The sequence below is a fragment of the Balearica regulorum genome, chromosome 8, assembly GCF_011004875.1.
Source record: "Balearica regulorum gibbericeps isolate bBalReg1 chromosome 8, bBalReg1.pri, whole genome shotgun sequence".
Classification (NCBI taxonomy): Eukaryota; Metazoa; Chordata; class Aves; order Gruiformes; family Gruidae; genus Balearica; species Balearica regulorum.
The window spans coordinates 1,502,699-1,526,223 of NC_046191.1; the positions used below are offsets into that span (position 1 = coordinate 1,502,699).

Sequence of the window (23,525 nt, forward strand, 5' to 3'; positions counted from 1 at the left end):
TGAGATTATCAAAACCCGTTAGGCATGTCGAACATTTCTAAGATTGTACAAATGGAGTTTTTCCCCATTTACAGTTAAATTATGGAAGTGCAAAATTGTTCTATCCACTGATCCTGGAAACGATCGAGACTTATTTTGGTGCTCAGAGCCTGGTTGAACTGTTACTTGTCTCAGTGTTCATGCTACATAATTGGTTTTAAAATAGAATCCTAAAGAATACATAGTAGTGAAACCTTGGAACAAAGAAAGGCATACTTAAATTTCAAAGGAACTGAAACGAGAGTATTCTCCAAAACAAGACTAAGAGTTCTTGTGCATCTTTTCCATGTTTAAACTCCCACTGACTTTAATGGAGTTTAAAATACGCCGAAATGGAAGCATGGACAGGGAAAGGGAAAAGGAAGACAAGAAGAATGGGGCACAGATGGAGCAAAGGATGGGACAAACTAATAACAAGCTTGGTAACAAAGTCTTACCTCTTGAATTTCTATTTACAAAATATTCTCTTGATAGTTTTGGCCTTTATTTACTACTTTTGTAAGAATATAGAAGCTTAGCTAGATGCAAGTAATAAATCCTGCAAAGGTGATCTTTCCAAGTTAATAAACGGCAGCCAGAAGAATCTACACTTGATACGAAAGTATAAGGCTGGATTGGGAGCAAACACTTCTCATATTCTAGTACAATCATGTGTTCAATTCTAGGTTTCATTTACAGCCCTTGCTAAGACCCCCAGCACTTTTTAGTAAAGAAAATACGAATATTGAAAGTCATTACCTGGTTGTCAGAAAGCCACAAAGCTGCAAGTTCTTTAAGTTTAGTAAAAGTGAACGGTAAGTTCTTCAGTCTGTAAATGATAATATTGGAACAACATGAATCCTTCATTTTCACAATAGTTTCTTTTAAAGATTTGTGTTTAGCATGTTTCTCTTGATCATACTGAAATTGCTATCATTTTGTATCTTTATTTTCTCTCACTTTTTACTAAAATATAATATTTTATTAAGGGCATTCCACATTAAGAGTGGAATTCCACATTTGGAATCTAAAACTACTGATGTCATACCCTAAAGGTACAAAGGACGTACCGATATTTTGCCTTGGCTATAATGAAACAAAAGTTAGAGCTTGTAAGACAGAAAACAGAAAAAATTGGAAAGACCTAACAGTTTTCAATGTAGTTAACAGAAATGCTATTATTTGACATTTAAGTTTTGGAATAGAAATACTCTAAGATTATTGAAAATTCATTTCTGTAGAAATGTTAGGGAAAAGATTAAAATAATATATTTATTAATAGTGAACCTAAATGACAAAATTAAAGGAAACAGTTAAAAAAAATTGGCATTTTAATTATACATGTAAACACGTCCTAAAAGTGAACTGAATGTGGAAGTGGGGAACTGATGACTGGATACTTGTGGAAACTTCATTCATGTTTTTCCCACTAAGTAATTCCGAACAGACTGGTTTAAATTTTCGGTCAGTACAACACGAGAGAGCTGTCCTAACCACAGACTGGTATTCTCCCATCTTGGTGCTACAGAAGGGTGAGGAGCTGGAGGACTGCAGGAAGAAATGGACCCACCACAGGGCTGTCTACAAAGAAAAAAGCTAAACATGACTTAACAAAAAGAAAAGAGGAAAAGCCCTTTTCCGAGAGAGTCGGACATCGATCCCGTACTGTGGAAAGGTTTGTTCAATCATGCCGCAGACACAGACAGGCAACCCACCGTCCGGCACCCCACCTGCACCGCACTGTCAGGAGAGTCCTTTGCCCCTCTCCCAGCAAATAACCAACAATCCTCCTACAGTCTCCTTCCTCATCCAAATCCACCTGTATTTCTGGGAGCTACGCACCTCACAGGCTTGTGCACCGTCGCCTCAGAGCAGCGCTCTGAAAGCGTACCCATTCTGGAGTTACTTTAGACGTGCTTTTGCCACAAAGTCACTGCCATTAAAAGCCGTGGAATTTCAGAAAGCCGTGGGTACTTACTGCAAGTAACGCATTTTAAAGATTGTGATCTTAATAAGAATACCTTGTACTACAAATGACTTATCTGTAAAAGTGAAATAAATGGCATGAATGTACACACATACATCGTGTGCTAGGAGATAATCCCCAATTAAATGCCTGTATCGATTAGAGTTGGTTTACATGTGTGTGCATGTTAAACATTAAACATAGAATTAAGGCCATAAGAAAGTAAGGAGTGCTTAAACTACCTGAAATTTAGTTTTCAGTCCTGTCTTATCATAAAGTGGATACTGTAGTGTGGAATAGTACGGTATGTGACATTCTTTATATATTAACTTCACAAGTTTCAGCTTTAACAGTTAACATAAAGATTCTTAAATGGTTTATCCAGATGTTCTATTAAGAGCTATTTTTCTGTATAAAAAGAGAAGAACTTTTGCTTTTCAAGTGGTACCTTTATTTCTCTACACTTTAGGATTCAGTACTGTAACGTAAGTTTCAAAACTGTGCAGAACCCTTTGCTCAGAGGGTCACTGGTGCTCCCAACGCAAGAGTTGAGAAGCGTGTACCAAAGGTAGAAGCAAAATTGGCAAGCATGCTTCAGAAATGATGTGTGGCAAGGGGATCTCCAAGCTGGTTTGCCATCTCCATATTCAAACAAAACACAGAATTCTTTATTTTTAATTCTTCTCTGCCAATAAGCCTATTTTTAAACATCTGAAAAGGTTTGATTTTAAGGAGTCTTATTAAAAAGAAAAAAATCTCAAATTAAAGATCAAAGAATGGAGGCACTCAAAATCATTACAGTTTTTTGAAAATTTTCAACCAAGGTAAGCCTCAGCCTCTTTTTCTAATTGCAATCTGCTTTAGCAAGCTTAAGACTGCTTTTGAAATTGTGTACTGTAGGAACATTTCTCCTTCGTCTGTACTAACAACGCACGTGCAAACACTGACTTCCATGAACAACTGAATCACCAAGTGATTTTGCATTATATCTTCCAAAACACTTCCAAAACAAGGCCCATGATAATTGTCACTTACACTACATTAGTTTGACCATGAAAGGTAAATACATGAATGTTTTTCTAGCTTCATCAGTCAAAAGAAAGGTATGCTACAGCTACAAAGGATCTCATCTATTAGTTATGCAAGGAGGTAGGTTGATTACTTTCCACATACTATAGGCCAGATCCTATTTCATGTAAATCAGCGTAACTCTGCTGATTTCAAAGAACTAATTCACATCAACCTCAGTAAAGGATTTGGGCTCCTCTGAAGAGAAAACTGTCCATCAGTAATTGAAAAAAGTGATTGATCTGCACTGCTTCCATTGATCTAATACATGACTGCAATCAGATCTCGGCACAAAGGAATGTAAAGCTTATGGCTGCGCTCTTCAACAGAGCGCTTTTCTTTTATGCTTAAATGCTGAAACTTCTCACCAGACAGTTTGGAAAATTACATACATAATTGTTTTTATAAATCTAAGGGAAAATATATTCACAATACTAGATGAAACTTTAATTGGTGCATAGATATTTAACTAAGATGATGGCCAAATTAAATTAACTTACAATTCAAAGGCAAACTATGCTGTACCAAAATGACTTATTCTTACTATGGATGGTGTTTCACTCGGTCTGAACAAATAACCTTTGCACGAGGCTGTTTCTCTCCTGGAAGGAGCCGTCTGACTGTTTCAGAGCAGCTGTAGCCCAGCAGTCAGGCCTGGGACCAGGACTAACAGAAACGTAGCTGTAGACCCTGCGCCCACCCCTTCAGGCATCAGCTGCACGGCATCCAGGGACAGGAACTCAGTGGGGAAACACAACAACTACACTGGTCCCAACACTTGGCAGCCACCCCCGGTGCATGCTTCCTTGCGTGAGCAACAGTTTCATTCCTGCGCAATGTTTTAATCACTAATAACTTCAATTTGCAATCTCTCAAGCTGATTTGTTAGAAGAGATGAAAATGTGATAACGAAATTAAAGAAATCTCTTAGTGCTATATCGAGATTGTCTATTCATATTAATTAGGTTACATTACAGGTAAAATCATGCACACCACTGATAAATGTAAAAGTTTAAAAGTTATTAATAAAAATATTTCTTTTAAGGTAGACTCTGAAGCACCAACTGATTTTTCAGGAAACAACTATCCACAGTAATAGTTTGGAAAAGGATGAAATGCATGTGCTCTTTTCATAGTGTTTAATTGTCACATAGAAAATGTTTTCTTATGAGAAAAAAAGGAGAAGAAATTTCCCCTGAAATTCCTCAGGTGAATAAAAACACACTAAACCAAAACCAGCACACTTTTTGAAATGACACCCTGTCCTGGTTTCAGCTGGGATAGAGTTAATTTTCTTCCTAGCAGCGAGCACAGTGCTGTGTTTTGGATTTGGGATGAGAATACTGTTGATAACACACTGATGCTCTGGTTGTTGCTAGGCAGGGTGTACACCGAGTCAAGGACTTTTCGGCTTCTCCCCCTGCCCCGCCAGCCAGGAGCCCAGGGGTGCACAAGGAGCTGGGAGGGGACACGGCCGGGACACTGACCCCGACTGCCCACAGGGACATTCCATACCATATGGCATCACGCTCAGCATACACCTTGGGGAAACCGGCCGGGGGATTAGATTGTGGCTCAGGAACTGGTTGGGTGTTGGCGGTCTGCGGGGGGTGAGCAACTGTGCTGTGCATCACTTGGTTTGTATATTCCTTTATCATTATTATTATTTTCTCTTCCTTTGCTGTCATATTAACTGCCTTTATCTCAACCCATGAGTTTGACTTTTTTCGACTCTCCTCCCCATCCCATGGGGGGTGAGGGGGGACTGAGCGAGTGGCTGCGTGGTGCCGAGCTGCCGGCTCGGGTTAAACCACGACACTCTCCATAACATTAAACCGTCATACCGTATGACTTCACAACCTCAAAGCAGCTTCATGTCAGTGTGTTACACCATTCTGGAATGAGAACTTTAGAATAATCCCTTCCATTATCAATCCTAAACTACATCTTTCGCATAATTTGTTAAGTTCTTAAGGGCTAAATAGGTCAAGAGTAAGTTAATGAATATTATTCATGGAACACAAGAAAAGCAAAGAAAATGTCATTGATACCATTTAAATATAAAAAATATCAAATGTCAATATTTGAGGGGTCTTATGTGGCGAAGGAGTCTTTGTTTTTGTTGTAAGCCTATTTGCAGACATAATTTTAACTTTTCCTTCTTGATAATAATTGTTTTTCTCATAGTTTTGTAAAATAACCCACTACATATTTGTAGTGGTTTTATTATGCACTAAGTAAGCAAGCTCAGAATATAGGAAGAGTTCCCATTGATGATTAGTTTGAGTAATACAACGTACGAAGAGCTTACCAAACACCTAGGGGAATGCATATATTATACTTTGGTGACATTCAGAAAAAATTTTCAATAACTGAAGCATGAAAAATTCATGTTGAAACATGTTGAAAGTTAATTGCAACAAGCAGCATTACCAGTGAGTAGGCCAAGCCCAGAGATAGTTGCTATTTGTGACAGTTCTGCAAGGTAACTCTCAGCAAATTGATAATAATAGGTTTTTCAGAGTGTGAAAGGTTAAAAGAACATGATTCATATTAACCCATCAACATATTGTTCACAAAACCACTTGTGGATATATGTGGCCAGAAGTAATTACCTCTTTGGCAATGAGGAAAATTGTATAATTAAATAACTAAATGGAAAAAGAAAAGGTACACCAGGGAACAGTCTTTTTTTTTTTTTTTTTTAAAATGGATCATTTAATCTTAGGGCCTTTTTTCATTTAACTTCTGTGGGTGTGATTCAGAGCAGTAATTGAGTTCTGACTCCAGGACAGAAGCAGAAGCAGTGCAAATTCAAAAAGGTGATGATTCTTTCAGCTCTTCTTTAAGAACAATCTAAAACTAAAAGAAAGGTTACTTACCAGTAACCGATGCTCTTTGAGAAGTGTAGCCCAAATGTACATTCTAAAAATTCTACCTCTCAATCACAGGACTCATACCTGGAAGGACTCTGAGGAGAGAGGAGAAGCAGATGGAAGACAAATGTATATGTGGACTACACATTGTGAAGAACACCGGTTACTGGTAAGACATCTTTTTTTTCTTTGAATGAATCCCATGTGTGCTCTTAACAGTGACTGAATCCAAGCAGCTACCCCCAAAATGACTCATTATGTGGTGGAGGTCTCAATATCTTTCATGCAAGTAGTAATCGCACAACTACTTTATCAAATGCCGCATTGGTTCTTGAAGCACTGGAGACAGCATTATGTCTGGCAAAGGGAAGGATGAATCTCCAGGGAGCTGCATTGCAAGTATCTGGAATCCAAACTTTCCTGACTGCAGAGGGTGAAGCCACCTAAGCTCTGGTCAGATGCACACCAGCCCTCATTAGACTCCACCTCTGCAATCTGATAGCAAGTCAGGACTCAACCCATCTTTGCCTTTTATTGTGCAGAGACAACCGAATACTGCATTTCCCAGGGATGAAGAGCCTGTGACAAGGTTGAAAAGGTATGGACCTGTAAAGATAAAAGGAGAGAGGACTCCCAGCTATGGAGATGAGAGGTATATAGTCTTAAAGTGTATGGCATGGGAAAGAAAAGCTGGAGTCTAATTCCCCGGTTAAAATGGAATTCTAACATGAGTATCTGAAGAAAGTCCTGGAACTAAAACAGCTTCTGGTCAATTAAGATCAGCAAGGTCCATCTTACAGCGGTGAATGAGGGCCTTCAGAAGACACGGAACAAGAGCGAAAGCCTGTAGTAGCTGAAACCATAGTACTAAAAATGCACTAGAGGGACTCCAAACTGTGACCCATCTTTGAGCAAAATGTGTCAACTCACAAAAATTTGAGATTCCCATTAGCCTGAGTGGCAAAGAAGTCTACGTCAGGTTTGCCTCCTTCCTGAAAGACATTCAATCAGGACTTTAGACCAAATCTCCCAAAATGTTTCTGACTTTCACACCCAGACAAGCTCCAGATAATGCAAAGAGGGAGAGTTACTCTTTTCCTTTTTACATGCTACATCACAGTTGTCCATCATTCCATGTGTGCGTGACAGTTCAGAGTAGACTGCAAATCTTCCATGCACTCTGATAAGTTCAAAGCCACCAATATCCCTGTCCTCTACATGTCTTGAGCCAGAGTGCACTCCCCATGCCGTGAGGAACATGTCCAGAATGAACATTTTTGGTGGCCAAAGGACACCTCTCAATAAAGAGTTGACTAACCCAGCTGCTAGCAGAGAAAGTCACTGGGATGAAGGCAATGACGTAAGAGGCTAATGGATACACAAGAGCACCATTCACAGTCACAGCTGAAGACACTGGAGGTGAAATTTGGCATGTGACAAAGTAGAAGGAGATGACCCTGAGGTATCATTCACGGGGATGAACCTGCAGTGGACAGATCCCCAGTGGAAGACTGTGTTCCCTTTGTAAAACTATATATCCATGACGATCAGTATGGATTGTCAGTCAGAGCCTGTTCCCTCTGCAAGGAAAATAACACGCAAAGATGCATGAGCGACTGGAAGAATTACATGAATGGACATGGAATCCTCTCTGGTGTCAGGAGGAGAAATTCATAAAGGACTGACCGGATAAATTCTGAAAGAATATGCGATCATATTCCATCACAGTCCACCCCCATCTGTGCTCTTCAGAAGATTTGTGCAGCGGTGGGAGCTGCCATGCCAAAAAGGGTGCAGGAGCAGTGCTTGGCACGGACGGGTCTGCCTTAGCGGACCCACAGAGGCCAGGGCTCAGCAGGTCTCGTAATGGGCTGACAGGGAAAAGGCCAACCCACATCCCAGGACCCCGGAGCCCGTCACCGTAGGGTGAGGCACATACACTGACCCCTTGGCTCTAGAATCACCTTTCTGCTCTGCTTGCGTGCATGTGTCTCTTCTTCCAACGGTTTGAAGGGGCATCAAGGAAAAGAGCTGGTGTGCTTTACCTTCTGGGTCATATCTGAAGCAGGAAGAGTAGAGGGGCAAAACTGCTGCGGTAACACGGAAAGGTTCCTAGCAACAAGTGGAGCCCAAGTACACTCCTCATCAACATGTACATGTGGACTCATTCAAAGAAAGAACGGCTATTGCCTTAATGTTAATATGAATGCGAAAATGGGAAAACAGAAAAGTAAAAAAATAATAATAAATTCAACATTAAAATGGTATCTGAATTTTGTCCAAATTCTTTGGTGCCAAAACGTTGAAACATTTTTGTTTCATTGAGGGGGAAGTTCCATAACAAAAGCATTACCACAGTGTCTCAGCAGGGCAACATTTAACCTCAGCCAGAATTGATATCAACCCAGGAGGAAAAATTTACTCCCCAAACCCCTCAAGAAAAGAACACGGGACAATTCAGTCAGGTTTAAAGGTTGAGTCAGTTCCTGTCTCTCCTAGTCTAGATTGTGCTCTGCCATGGGTTCTACGATGCTTACAACTCGCTCTACAGTTTTTCAGGTTGACTTGAGGAAACAGCTTCCCACCCCACCAGGCAGAGGTCCCGTTCTCTCCCGTGGTGCACAGCCACTCTTTACCTGGCTTTGGTGTTGGCCAGACTCCACGGCGAGCGAAAGGACCGTGAGGAGTGTCATAAAATGAACACTACAGGAAGAACGACAGCTTCTTCCATTTGCAGTGGGATAAATCAGCTCAGTGGCTTGGCCAGCGAGCCCTGAGCAAGCCTAAGGGCAGATGCCGGCCTACCAGCCAGCGCTGAAGGACAGCAACCCTGCCAAGGAACATCCCATCACTGGGACGCTGGTCCCATAATTGCCTTCCTCCAGAATGGAAATCCCAGTCCTCCCTTCTACCTGGGCAGCTGGGGAACAGGGAAGGTGGCGCAGGACTTAGGTGGCAGCCAGCTGTCGGTCAGTTTGGTCAGGAAACCTCGCCTGCTCTTACCACCTCCACCGCCTCCTCCCAGCAGTGCAGTGGGCCACCTCCTCCCTCTCTCACCCCAGCAGTAGCGCTCATCGTCAGTAATCACACATGAAGTCATGTGCCTGAAATCAGCAGCTGACCTGGCTGAAAAGTAACTTGGCGAAAAAAAGGAAAAAGAAGAAAAAAGAAGAGACTAGTTTTCTGCTTCCTCAGTGCAAACTCATGGCACGATTACAGGTTTGCAAAGGGATCCAGCTCAGAACGGTTTAACGCGCCAGGGAAGGCACCCTGCCGCTGCAGCTCCTTGGACCCCCCAGAGCCCCGAACCAGCTCTGCCCTGCTGCCTCCCCCCATTCCATCGCCCGCTCCATGCCTCCCCCCACATGCCACTACAGCTGGCTGCACAGCAACAAGGTGGAGCACCCACCGGAACCATCTGAAAATTCAGCGTATTTCCGAGAGGCTGCTTTCATCCCTTGGGCATTCGAGATCACCGTACCCCCGGACAGAACCGCCCCAGGACAGGACAGGACAGGACAGGGTGTGTGGATGGATGCAGAACAGCGGGGGGGGGGAAGCTGGACTGCCTTTGTGGCCAGAACGTCAGCCTGAGGGAGTTTAAGGCGTTTAAATAAAGTTTCAGACGCTAGCCGTACAGATAAAAGCACAATCGCAGTCTGCCGTGGTGACACGCTGACGGGAGAGCGCTGCCTGCCCCTGGGAAAGCACTGCAGTCTGGAACCCAAAATCGAGAGCCCCAAGATTTGATTCTGGGACTTGGACAGTTTCAACACAAACTAGAGCTAAGTTTAACTGTACGCTCTGGTCCATACATGATCTATTTTATGGTACACAATTGCAATGAGGAAAATCATCTAAGAGAATCAAGCAAATAATTTTACACAAATATATTACAGGGGTTTCTACATTACTTCATTTTATATTTAACGGTCAACCTTAATTTCAACACTGAAACTGCTGACAGTAAATCAGACACAGAGGAAAGTCCTTCCTCTAATTTTTACCGAGTGTGGATGATAACTACTGGAAACACCACGGTATTCACACACCATTTGCTGCACTACTGAGCAAACTCGTACTTCTGCGGTTATACTGAAAATGAACATATTCTTGCAACATACATATGTATAAATTTCAAGGAAAAGTCCATCTTTTCTGATACATATGGGATAGGTATCAAGAAAGGGTCCTTTTTAGGCATTCTGTTTCTCAGAGGAATGCTCGTGGGCATGAGAACAGAGGAATCTGGTTTTTTGACAAAACCTTTGCTCTGCTGAAGGAAATAGAAAATTTTCTTTTGATTTCAGTGGAGTCAGGATAACATGATAGTGTGCTTACATTTAGTGACTTCCTATATATCAGCTTGTCACAATTTTTTAATTATTAAATATTACAAATTTATATACAATTTTAAAGCCAAATATCACACTTTCATATGGAAACACCAGAAGATAAAAGAAGAAAACAGGTTTTAATCTATTACAACACACTGAGACTCAGATCTTGGCCCCATTCAAGTTTTTCTTTGGATGTCAGTGGAACTAAAAACAAACCATAAAGACTAAAAAAAAAAAAAAAAAATCAAGATTTTTTCCTTATAGTTTAAACAAAGTAATTCTAAATACAATTTTTATATTTCAAAATATATTTTATATAAATGCATTTTTACAAATACCTAAAAAGAATAGTTTAAATTGTTTTAAAAATAAATTCTTATAATGCGTTAGAAAAATTATGTGAACTATACCTGTTATCGCTCAGATTTAACACTCTCAGCTTCTGCATCTGGCCAATTTCATCAGGAAGAAATTCCAGCTTGTTCGAGCGCAGAGACATCACTGTGACGTTTTTACAGCTTCCGATCTATAGGAATGAAAAGACCAAAGACGTTAGGAGACCTACTTTGATAACATTTATTATCACTAACGGGCTATGTTGGGAGGTGGCCAAATTGTGGTTTTACTATAACTGGCAAAAAGCAGAAAATACAGAGTGCAGCCAGGAAACAATGCCCTCCCCTCGTCAGGAAGGCCAGGGAGGTGCCTGGGCGACTCGCACTACTCTTCTGAGCGGTACTCTCACCTTCACACGACTTTATTCATTTACCAGTTTTACTATTTCACTGTTGAGTATGTAGGAAAGATTTGGTCTTCCACATGGTGCAGAAACACTTGGTTTAACAGACATTTTGTCTGACTAGAGATGAAACCTTGAGCCTACCACAAAACATTTCAATCTGTAATTTAAAAACAGGATCAGCTTCTCACTTCTCTGGGCAGTTCAGGAAGGAAATTCTCATCCACAGCCAACGTCCTCAGGTTGTGAAGGTAGCCAATGGTAGAGGGTAAGGACTCCAACTCATTACAGCTGCAGTCAAATTCTTCTAATAAAGATAAACTGAAATGGTAAATACTCTTGTTAGATGCTGTACAAGGACTAGATAACAAAAATTAACAATCTAAAACCCTTGAGGGTTTTAAAGCATCACACTACTACTGTCATCACGCCCCAAAGAGGGGACCTTTATTGCCAATTTCCCTAGGAGAAGTCTATAACAACATGATTTTAGGAACTATTAGGGACACCGTTGATCCGTCTTATCCAGCACGGCAGTTTAAGAAAGACCACTTAGTTTCCCCACATTGTCGTTCCTACTGTTCGTAGTGAGGAAGTATTCCAAGCACGTCAAACAGACGGTGATCAGGGCAATTCACACTAGGCTGCAGAATCAAACCAGAAAGTTTATAATCTTAACACACAAAGACAGACAACAGGTAAAGAAATACCGCTGGTGGGAGCGAAGGAAAGGGAAGCCAAAATTGCCTCCAGGGTACATTCCAACTGACGCACTTGACATCATTTCTAATAAGGATCAGTAGTGACAACAGATGAACTGGGATCCAAACTCGGCAAAGTCATCTCAGCCCGTTGTGGTCAGACACAGCTTCTGTCACAGCGCTTATCTTTCCCGTGCAGAGAAAGCAGGCTAAAAGTCATCTCGCAGGGGTATCTGTACGGCAAGGGCCATACGAGCAAAAACCAGACCAAGGTAAGTAACCTTCTGATGCTCAAGCTCCCTCTTTAAAAACAATGACATCATCTCCATTTCCGTCTTGTATCCTTTTCCTAGATTGCTGTATTCTGCAAGTCGTGAAGACGGAGACCTGACCTTTCCTCCAGGTGCTCCTGTTTCCAGGAAAGAGGACGCAACAGAGGCACCTGAGAGAAACTCCCCTGCTGACCTGTGGCCCGGGTCAGCCGCAGCCCACAGCACCGGCACGTACAAAGCACAGCTTCCCAGTGCACGGAACCGGCACTCCATCCATTCCTGCATTTTATTATCCAGGCAGAGGTGGCGAATGAGCTGGAGGTTTTGCACCGAGTCCTAAATGAAAGGGGCCCACGCGGTAAAAGCCACCATGTTCTTGGACACCCATCCCTGCTCTGGTCCGAAACGGTGTTCGGAGGCATTTCTCTGCTCGCCGGGCCCCTCTCCCCGCCTGTCCCACACCCTCGGGACCCTTCCGAGTCCTGGCTTTGCCCTGAAGACAGCAGGTGGTATCAAGCGACACTTAAACATCGACCTTACTTTGCTGACTAAGAATCAACGACTTGACCTTTGCTAATGCAAACAACACAAACAGGAATATATATGGAATACATGTTATATAGAGAGATATAAAAAATATATACGTATTACATTATATATATATTAGGCACAGACACACACATATATAAAAGAATGCTCTGAAGAAATATCTGCTGAATCTCTTAAAAAATTGGGCTGGACATAAAAATTCCTGAAATGAATGCTGTACTGCACTGCTCGTTCAGCTCACGGAATAAAAGTTTTGTGACTCAGTACAAATGCCATCGTTCCCTGCTTCTGCTCCACAGGGACTACCTTTTTCTCTCAAGTGCCTTAATTAATAGCAAGGTTAAATGGCAAGCAATTATTTCTTCCTCAACGTTTGCCAACTCCCTGCCCACTGACGAAGGGACTAGGTGCCCAGAAGATTGGGTTTTTTCCATAGGTTTTGGTAGATGTGATAAAAAGTTTACCTCTGCTACAAACCTCGCTCCTTAGTGTTTATATGAGTCAAGCCGCAGGACTGGACCTTCACTGTAGGTCTAACTGACCTTTATTCCAGTTTCTTAATTAAAAAAAGGGGGTTTCAACCTTCAAATTCTATGAAACATGAAACCAGAAATAGCTCCTCCTGACACGGAATTCTCAGAACTTTCCTCTAATTGCTGTATTTCAGCAGACTGAAAAGCCACAGTGAGTCACAGTGATTAGTGAAAGAGATGCATGGAATCCATCCAAAAGCTCTGCCAGGTTTGGTTATAGCTTTTCTTTAATACAAGCTTTGTATCCACCACAATTTATTTCAAACTAGATACAAACCAATTTCAGTCAAGGGAAAATTCAGTCATGTTTACCTACTTCATATGGCGTATGTGCTTGACAGAGCAAAGTCCAACTGGAAAGCTTGTTAAACTCCAAGATGCACACATTCTTCCTTCTACTGATGATAACACAACCAGAAAAGCTTGAAAATAGATGAGCTAATTGAGAACTACTGTTTCCAACGCAAATCGGAAAATCTGATACTCTGAACTCCAACCGTGGGAGTTTCCCTGACAGTGAAGAATGACTTTATCAGACAACAGAATTTTATTTGAAAGGTGTTGTCTGGCACAGACATTCTCAGCTTCTTTCCTTCCTGGTGCCATCACCATCAGAGAAATGAAGATGGCCACAATAAAAACAACAAAGTCAGCCTGAAACTATATTTTGTCTCTATAACTACCACGGTTAAGACCCATGCTCTTCAGAAAGTGATTTTTTCATTCATCATGGATTGTGCACGAAAGGAACTTGACAATAACAGCTATAATCCCGACGATGCTAATTTGGCTAAAATAGCATTAATCTTACTGTGTTCTTGGGCTAAATTCAGATCATTCTTGATAGGTTTAAAGAAAGGCAGACAAAAATCAGACATGCACTGCTGTTCAGTTTGGCACCCGTTGGAATGAGGCAGTTCACAGCTCGTGTCCTACGGCGGATGAGGAATACGTTCAGACCGATTAGTAGAGCGCGCTGCACGGAGAATGAGCGCTGCCATGACTACGGGAGTAGTTCTGACCCATCTCAGCCCCATTTCATACAGTCACAGCCCTTTTCTCCCAACAGCCACAGCACCCCGATAACTGCCAAGGCAGCCTAAATCCTGAGTCACCTACACCCGCCTTTTGCCCAACATCAGGCAAAAGGAATTCTGCAAACCCAGGAACACGTGTTTACACTTTCCTGGGCAGCATCTGGTTCTGTCAGCCACGGCATAGACTGGGCACACGCACAAAACACTCACCTAACACGACACGCTGGCTCTTGAGCTACTGCGCCATTGCCTACGTACGGGTCACGACGTCCCTCGTGACACCCTCCTACCCACAAAGCGGGACCGTGGGCATTCACTCAGGTCCGACAGAGAAAACCTCCGCTCTTTGGGTCCAATTTGGTACTTAATCGATGCGAATCCACTGGTTTTATGAGGAACGTTTTATTAACCTGGGTCTACCGTGCATAGTGCCTTGCAGGGTAGAACTCCAAACGCCACTTACCGGCTTGCCCTTTGAACAAGACTGCCAAAAATGAGGGTGGCGGTTCATCATTAGCAACATCGACTCCGACAGCGTCAAAGTGCTCTGTGTCTCATCGTGAAATTGGTCCCTGGAGGGAGAGTTCCCTCCTCCACATTGCTAATCTCTGTGTGACAATGACACACTCTGCAGCGGGTACTACGACTATCATTTGGGAGAGAGAGACCCAGTAGGAAACTGTCCAAGTGGATGAGTCAGAGGAAGGAAGTTCATTTTGATGTGGGAGACACTGTCCTCATTAAATGAAAGTACTTCATAAAAAGCACAACCAATCACTCAAAAATAAGGTGATACAATTAGGTGATTAGCCTACTGCTCTGCATACGCACCGTTTAGAGCAGCAGGATGCATCTTTAAAATGTAATTAAGGCTCCATGACAAACAATACTGAACAGGTATCGGGTCAAAAAAAAGAGGGCTTCCCCTTCAATTTGAACAAGTCAATAAATAAGAAAGCACCTTCCTGACAGGTTTAAAAAATTGACCCCCAAAATTGTTAAAGATAACGTAGGACATTATATCAACCTTTTTGCAGAGTGTCCAATACAGCTTTGAGCCTCACGGGCTTTCATTGCCCATCAGAATTTATTGCTACACAATGTTTACAAGATTTCCCCTTTGTTAATACTCTATTTATGAATATCACATAAATCTAAAGATACTGCAAGAAGTACAGCATGGTAACCCAAACCTGCGCTTTCAGTGCTACAGTTGTAATAGTTGACAAATCTGGATTTTTTTTTTCCAGACTGGCATACCAACAACAAAATTACTATTGAAATTATTACTCTAAAATGGGAGCAGGAGTAGTAAAGCACTGGCTGTGCAGGTTAGAGATTATTTCTGCTCTAAAGACCTCACTGTCCCACCGTACTTGTGGACAAGTCTAAATGAAGCCTTCTAGGCTTTAATTCTGGAAGCCTCAGAACAGCTCTGGCTTAAGAAAACTACTTCTAACGAGCCACGACCTGCTGAAGAGAGAACGGTTTTGCACCGCGAGCAACGGAGCAGCGCCTGAGCACGACTCCGCTCGCAGCTGCCCCCGTCCCGAGGCTTCTCGCCGACAGTTGGTGTACCTGGACCACCATGTGTCCACTCACACCGGGCAGACAATCACCACTTCGGCTGAGCTCGGTTTCTTCTGCGTGAATGCTGCTGCTGGTGCAAGGGGGGTGATGAAAACGCTAGAGCTATAGCTGTGGGAGGCAGCCAGGGACCACGTATTCTGAATTTTTTCCCAAGTATCAGTTTTTATAGCATTTCAGAAGTAAAATATGTAGAGGAAGAGGCGTCCTACAAAAATATCAGTGTTACAGATCTGTTCTGCTAGAAAGGGATACGCGTAGTGTGAAACTATATAAAGAATCACCTATTTGCACCCTTGGGGACGGGCTTGTATCCCTCTTGAATTTTACAGTAAATTGCAGATTTCATTTAGCGATAAACTCAAGACACACAGCAGCACAAGACAGAATTTTGTACCAGCGATCACGCAGAATCTGACAAAATAATAGCTAAAGGACATCATTAGTGCTTTTCATAATAAGATTACTTATCCGATGCTTTCACATTTTGATGTATACACCTATGAAATCGTCGTGACTTTTTCATTTATGCTACTTCACCATTTTCAGAAATTTTCATACAGATGAGGTTTACAGCCAGGTTCTTTTCAGCATCAAGTCCTGGCTGTTGCTATGGAAACAGACGTATTCCCCCAAATACTTCTATTTCTTCTACTTTTGCTGCTCTAATCATCTAAATTGCAAGTGATTCATACAGAAAAATATCTTTGTTCTTTTTCTGGGAAAATGTGATACACTTCATCTTCTTATCACTTACGCCAGAATAAGTCCACAGAAGTAATAGTGTTGCTCCAAATGTAAATGTTATAAGCTAGGTGTTAGGCACACATTTCAAAATTGTTCTCTAATTCAGTACATCTTTAGCTTATTTTTTACTTTAAAAACCCCACATTCCGCAAGCAGAAGGGAAAAGACATTTTACTCGATGTGGAAAATCATGAGACTTATACTCACTTTCCAATCGCATTTGGCAGAATCGTAAGCTGATTGTCATCTACTTTTAAAGTCGTAAGCCTTTTCAACAGTCCTACAAAACAGGTAAGGAAGAAGTAACAGAAAAATATTTCACGTTAATCTTTTTTTACTTTCTGTAATCTCCCATATCCTTAAATAAACAATGATTTCTAACACTGAGTATCTTTGATCTAGATTCTAGCAAACATCTGTATATAGGACAGTACACAGACACATTCTTGTCCCACGGAAAATATGTTTCATCAAAAGGAAGCACTGATGAAATGTTACGCTGAACTGCAAGTGAAATACTGCGTGTATTTCTGGAGTCTTGAAAAAACTGAGAGGGAAAAAAAAAAGAGAAGTCTCCTTCCTGTGTAGGAAGAGTAGCATTTCTACTTATCTACTAATGTTTCAATCGAATTCCAGTCCTGCTGCCTTGATTAAGGTGCTCAGGTCGTAACAGGACACTAGGCGAATTATCTCCGGTAAACGCGACATTTATAAAGCGTCACATTATGCAGGTACAGACAGAAAACCGGACTTCGACTGCAACCCAGACTCAATCCTGAATGCAGGATTAGTTCTTATCCTTAAAAGAATTCTTCTATACCTAAGTGTCAGCAGGTGCGTAACTGGGTAACGAGAGAGAGAAACTTCTACTTTACCAGAGCGTAACAGCAGAAAACAAGAAAACAAGAAAAGACAGAAAAAATGGCAAAAATATTGCCCTACAATGCTAGAAACAGAGCGTGAAACAGATTCCCACCTTCTGGAAGTTATGAACATTCCAAAATCTGGTTTTCCCCTGAAAAAATTCTGGATATACTGAAATAGCATTTTTAAAGTGATTATTTGTAATTAATGTTAGGAATAATATAACTTAATCACTGAAAAAAGAGAAAAATGTTAAAACTGAATGTGCCATAATATGGAAGCTGAAGCAAATGAAAAGTATCATTAAAAGGGATACTAGAAACACTACTCATTCCAATTGCAGAACATTTTTGTTGAAAACTTTTTCAAAATCATCACGTTCCAAGAAACATCTAGGTTTCAACAAAATTTTAAGAGGAAAAAGTTCCACCAAAATGAATTTTAGCAAGCTCGCATCGGAAAATGCAGTATCAAAACGGCTCTTTTTGCCAAACATATCAAATTGTAAGAATGCATAACACAAAATGTAAACATTTATTCCTTTAGGGAGCTAAACACCCTCCAGAAATCAATCTGCATATGCGTATCAGAAAAGCACATAGAGCACAAATTCTATTCTTTATGGTGAGATGTAGAAGACCAAAATGGAAAACAGCTGTAAAAGACATCTAGTAACGTTCATGTAGCACAGTATTATTAGTTAGCAATACATTCTGGAATCTTGACTAAGCTGATTTAAAACTGGGGAATTTAACAGTTCCATGTCCAAAGGGATGCACTTCGGGAAGTGAAAAAGAAGATGACGATACAGTGGGCTCATCGGCTGGAAGCAATAAAGCAGGGAAAGACCTCAAGCATTTCCAAAGAAAATATAAGGGATCAAGACTGAAACGCAACATGCAGGTGTATAGAGTGATATACCTACAACCACTTGGCTTCCAGAATTTCTATATATTCTAAATAATGCAGAAATTCTATGCGTGCGATATAGTCAAAAAAGAAAACGAGTAGTTTGAACTATTTCTTTGTTTGATGCTCACATGTGGAATTGCATTGCTAAGAGGAGCAACTGCCTTCAAGAGTTTCACGCTGTTAACATAATCGCTGGCATACTCACTTTCGAATTTAGATCAGATCAATTATCTCCTCCTTTGCTTATTTTCTTTAAAGTAGCAAATCAGAGTAATCAAAACCTTCTAACCATGGATTTTTTTCCTGACTTTACAAAATGGTCTTTGTGGACTGTCCAGACACAGATGTTTCAAACTCCTCTGGAATTTAGTGGCAGTTCTTGTTCCATCTATTATAAAGTCTCATAATTACCAATAAAAAAAAAAAGACATAAATCAAGTCCTCAACTGTAAAAGATTACAAGAAATCCTGAGCTCTTCTCACCTATGGAGTCTGGCAGTTGCTGCAACATATTGGATGACAACAGGAGATCTTCAAGTCCTTCACATCCCGATATGTCCAAATCAACAGTTTCTATCCTGTTTTTTGACACATCCAGGTACACGAGCTGTTTTAACTTCCCTATAGACTTAATAGCATGTTACAAAGTGTTACTTGAACAGATATACAGTGCATGCCAGCTTCTAAGTTTAATTAAAGACAAGCAATAGTAAGACAGGCTTATATTGAGCTCTCTCAGCATCCTTTCTGCGGGAGTTATCGCACTGAAGCAGCATCGGCGGAGGTCGAACAGCCTCCCCGTGCAGGGGACTGCAAAGGGAACCGCACCAAACCAACCGACACCTACCGAAGCAATTCATGTGTTCCAGGGTCATTAAACCTGCTGACAGCTTGACTGCTGTCACACAGCTGTATTATTTTGCCATTTGGACAGAGATCCGAGGGCCATTTACTCCCGATTCCCACCTACGGGGCAGTCCTTCAGGTCACTGGGCTAGACCTGCAGGCAAAGCTTCTCGGCGTCAAACTGATTCTCGGAATTGTATCAAATCTAAAATCAGACTTCAGATAGTCATAGTTCAGGTTTGAGCGGTGAGCCCCAACAGGGCGCTTTTGTGACAGGGATCCTGCCCTAATTTCTCTGAGAACCTGAGAGTTTGTGTCTGAGAGTTCGAAGCCTGGAGAAGCAATCTGCCGCTTGGTCCGTTATCACGGGGCGGTCACTTCATTCTAGACGTGAAATTTCACCAAGAAAGTCAACAAAAAAAGCTGCTGTTATTTTCCTTAAATGAAAACCTACAAGTGGAACAGCAGAGAGGTGTCACTGCCGGGTCTGGAGCAGACGAGGGGATCCCGAGGAGCGAGACAAGGCAGCGCAACACGGGAGCTACTGTGGGGCTGCACGGCGTGCGTCCACTGCAATACGTCGTGAGCAGCAGGGACTACCTCATCCTTACGCAGAAGTTAAACGAGCGATATCGAACTTCGATTCAAACCAGACGAGTAAAGGGTGGTGGCCTGTGAGGGAACTCCCGTGGTGGATTTTGGGAAAGCCATGGGAATCGCTGGTGCAGGGTGTGGATGCTACGGAAGCTCACGGGACGGGGGGTTTAGTCCTACGCTTAGTGGTTAGTTACCGTACACAGGAAAAAGGAAACCAGTTTCGGACAGCTTCACGGGCAGGTACTTTTGGAACAATGCGATTACAGCTCGCTTTTCATCTCTCACCGCGCTGAGATCTGCTCTCTGCTTCGGAGGAGGCAGTTTCACGTTATCTTTAATCGTACCTGAGCGGCTGGATAAAGGGAAAATCCCTTTCACCCCAACCTTTGCCGTTCTACCCATATTCAGAGTTGAATACACTCTTTGTTTTGAGCGCAGGCTACTTTTGTAAAATCTGAATTATTAACGTTGGAAACCCGGCAAATCTCTAAATCTTAAAATCAATTACCGGTTGGTATTTCCTTTCTATTTTTAAAAGTCAAAATGTAAAGCTCATATTAACTATTTCAAACGTCTCGTTCTGGAGAAGGTTTTCATAAAACATCATCTAGGGTCTACCAGAATCAGACTCAGGAAACATGAATTATTCACTGAAAATAATTGCGCTCCTTGGGATTCAGTTCCACGATCTACCGAACATCTTTGACTCTAAATACCCTCTCTGGGGATTATGATAGCTCAGCAGGACTGTGTTTGGATGCATTTTAGCACTGGGTATATTAACCGACCTCATTGTGAACAGAAAAGAAACAGAATAATGGTTAAAATGTTTGTGCCCACACTCTGGTATTTCTTCTACTCGGTTCCACCGCAGCCACAATACCGCAATATTTCTGTTCCTCATCTCCAGCTGGTTTCAGAAGCAAGAAGTGGTTTCAGTATCAGCTTTTATTTTCACTAACAAAGCACTCAAAAAGTGGCTATTCGGACAGTGACTGAAAACAACCCTTTCCTGTGCAAACATCCTGCTCAACACAAAATAAAGATGAATGTAATCTAAGACAAAAACCACTCATTGCTTAATGAAAAAACCTGAATTTTGATTAACAAATGTTCAAAACGGAAAGGGCAGTGCTGCTTCTTCTTTTTCCGACACCTAGACGTGTTTGTGGTAGATCTAGTTCTACACATTCCCTGCAGCAATGAGGAGCGTTATTGCGTGGAACGCAGGATCTGTCCCCTGTGTGATAAAATGCTGGTGACGGGGATCCCCTTCTCCCATCATAATCGCGGTAAGTATTTTAGAGTTCAGTAAGAACTGGAAATCAAAGTTCTACTGTGGGGTAGCAACAACTCTCAAACAGCACTCATATATAACCATGACCCTAATGTTCAGATTTTTAAATACTTTTTGTTCCATTTCTAAATGGAGCGCTTTCTAGAGGAATGTATCTTCATTCCACCGCCTCAGAATTGCTTTTAATATAGTTGAATCTGTACATACCATCTGTTATTTTTATTTAGATTACTCAGTATTTCCTCTTCCTTTTTAAAACACGTGGGCTTTTATAAAACTGCCAGTTAGTGCAAGCTGACTGAGAAGACAATAGGAAATAATTTCCCCTCACCATGAAAACTCCAGAACACTTAAATAAAACAGGCACATCCCCGTTTAGACACTATCAGGTAAGAACACAACATTTAAAAGGTTTTCATACGAATGGCTATGCTGAGACTTTTCCTTCTTGATAATAATTAAGGGCTCTATGAACTAGGAATACGTACCCATTCAGGAAAATGCACATGCATTTATTTACTGCAAGGTAAATAATTCACTACATCACACAATAATTGATTACATAAAATAAATGTTCATACCCCAGGTAGTATTTGCAAAGAATTATTGTCCATCCACAGTTCCTTTAGATTTTGTATTTGTTCGAGAACCTCAGGCTGAGAAAAAAGAATATAGTATTATGGACAGTTCAATCAATCAGTATTTTTAAGTTACATATAAATCAATATTTTCTTTATAAAAAGATTCCCTCTTCTCTTTCCTTTTCTTCTCTATAACCTACATCAGACTTTCAGACAGTTAATGACATGAACAGTTCATTTGAACCGCTTGTTTTCAAAACGTGCAAATTTTAAGAACCCTTTGGAAAAGAAATGAATACAAAGAAGAACTCCTTAGAAGTTCTTGTTCTAACCGGCCCACCGGCAGTACATGATTTATGAACAAGGCAAAGAAGAGAAGTGAGAATCGTGGCACTTCGGAAACAATGCATTGAAAAGAAAGACCAAATCTCATCTTGCAGCACGTGCTAAACTCCGCCTTTGGCACGATTTATAGTCTTAACCATAGCTAAACGGAGGCATACTGCTGAACGCTTTCCTGGGTGTACCGCATTTATGTACAATTTTAGGTCTTCAGTTGTCATATGCAGCAGTTAAAATAGTGGTATGCAATGATCAAGCCTTAAAATTACAATATTAAACTTTAATCTGAGATGTTCTACTTTTTTCAACACTGTAGGATATTAGTGAAACTGAAAAAGGCAATTCCCCAAATCATTTCTCATTCGTAACAGCTGTGAAAATCAAGAATTATTAAGTCACAAACATTTCAGCCTAAGCAGTATTTTTTTCACAGGTAAAACAAGACTTTCAATTTGCCTAAAGTTGTAGAGATTTTTTTCAAAGTCTGCCAGAAACTGGTATTAAATATTTCCGGTTCTGACCAAATCAGATTCTAGCATTTTAGAAGTCTGTAGTACTATTTTAATGGAATTATTTCAACACAGCTAGAAACAAATGCATCTGTCTAACATCACAGAACCTTAAGAGAGACCTCTCATCGTCTCATCGTCTCCTCTGGTCTACGTTCCTCGCAATGCTGTAATTCCCACAAGAGAGATGATTTCCCAGTCGACCAGGTCTATGGCACATCATGGGAGAAGCTCCCGATGCATCATCGGGTAAGAAGGAACCTGCTAATCTGGAGAGCTCAGTCCCTCAGTTTTCCATGTTGTCACATAACGTGTTTCTATTAAAAAATGATTAGTCAATATTTTGAAGAGAATTTATTTTGCCTTGGCTAATTCTATTGAAATTTTCTTGTCCTTCAATGGTTAAAACCACTTCTAGTTTCCAGGCTAAATGAATTAATGGTCATTTTATGCTATTTGTTCCTGTGATGATTATGGTTCTTTATTCCTCCAGACTGTTCACTGACTAAGGTTATCAGAGATAATCATAATTTCCCCTCTTAACTTTAATTTTCTTTTAAATTCCTCTCATTAGACAGACACCCTTCTCAAAGGCAAGAAACTACTCCTATGTTGTACATAGCACTATTGATTTGAAATGTCTTGAGTATGGATTATGCCATACCATAATCCACATGAGATCTCACTAATGTTTTGATAAGCGGTATTAAAAACTTATTTGTCTCTGTTAGAAATGCTTCTGCTGATGCATTTTTGGGGAATATTTTCATTTTCCACATAGATTGCCATAATTAGAACGGAACGGAACGGAACGGAACAGAATAGAATAGAACAGAACAGAACAGAACAGAACAGAATAGAATAGTTGAGTTGGAAGGGACCTGCAATGATCATCTGGTCCAACTGCCTGACCACTTCCGGGCTGTCCAAGACTTAAAGAATATTACAAAGCGCATTGTCCAAACGCCTCCTCAATGCTGCCAGGCTCGGGGCATCGACCTCCTCTCCAGGAAGCCTTTTCCAGGGTTTGACCACCCTCTAAATAACAAAATGTTTCCTTGTATCAAGTCTGAGTTAAAGGCTGACATTAATATTTGTAAAAGTATATTACATTTGATCCTCTTTCCTTTCCTCCCTACCTTTA

The 23,525-nt window shown here is 41.1% G+C and overlaps 1 protein-coding gene across 4 annotated transcripts in view; it reads right to left on the minus strand.

Moving 5' to 3' along the window:
• LRRC7 (leucine rich repeat containing 7) overlaps positions 1 to 23,525 on the minus strand; it is a 170,139-nt gene that overhangs the window by 36,720 nt on the left and 109,894 nt on the right. For 3 of the 4 annotated variants that reach the window (XM_075759119.1, XM_075759118.1, XM_075759120.1), the window contains exons 8-13: positions 21,531 to 21,605; positions 18,693 to 18,837; positions 16,641 to 16,713; positions 11,199 to 11,328; positions 10,679 to 10,794; positions 778 to 847 (exon numbers count right to left, since the gene is read on the minus strand). In XM_075759119.1, the coding sequence (XP_075615234.1) occupies positions 778 to 847; positions 10,679 to 10,794; positions 11,199 to 11,328; positions 16,641 to 16,713; positions 18,693 to 18,837; positions 21,531 to 21,605 (609 nt within the window). Of the gene's footprint in view, positions 1 to 777; positions 848 to 10,678; positions 10,795 to 11,198; positions 11,329 to 16,640; positions 16,714 to 18,692; positions 18,838 to 21,530; positions 21,606 to 23,525 lie in introns of those variants that run through there. The other variant, XR_012836467.1, reaches the window with a different exon arrangement.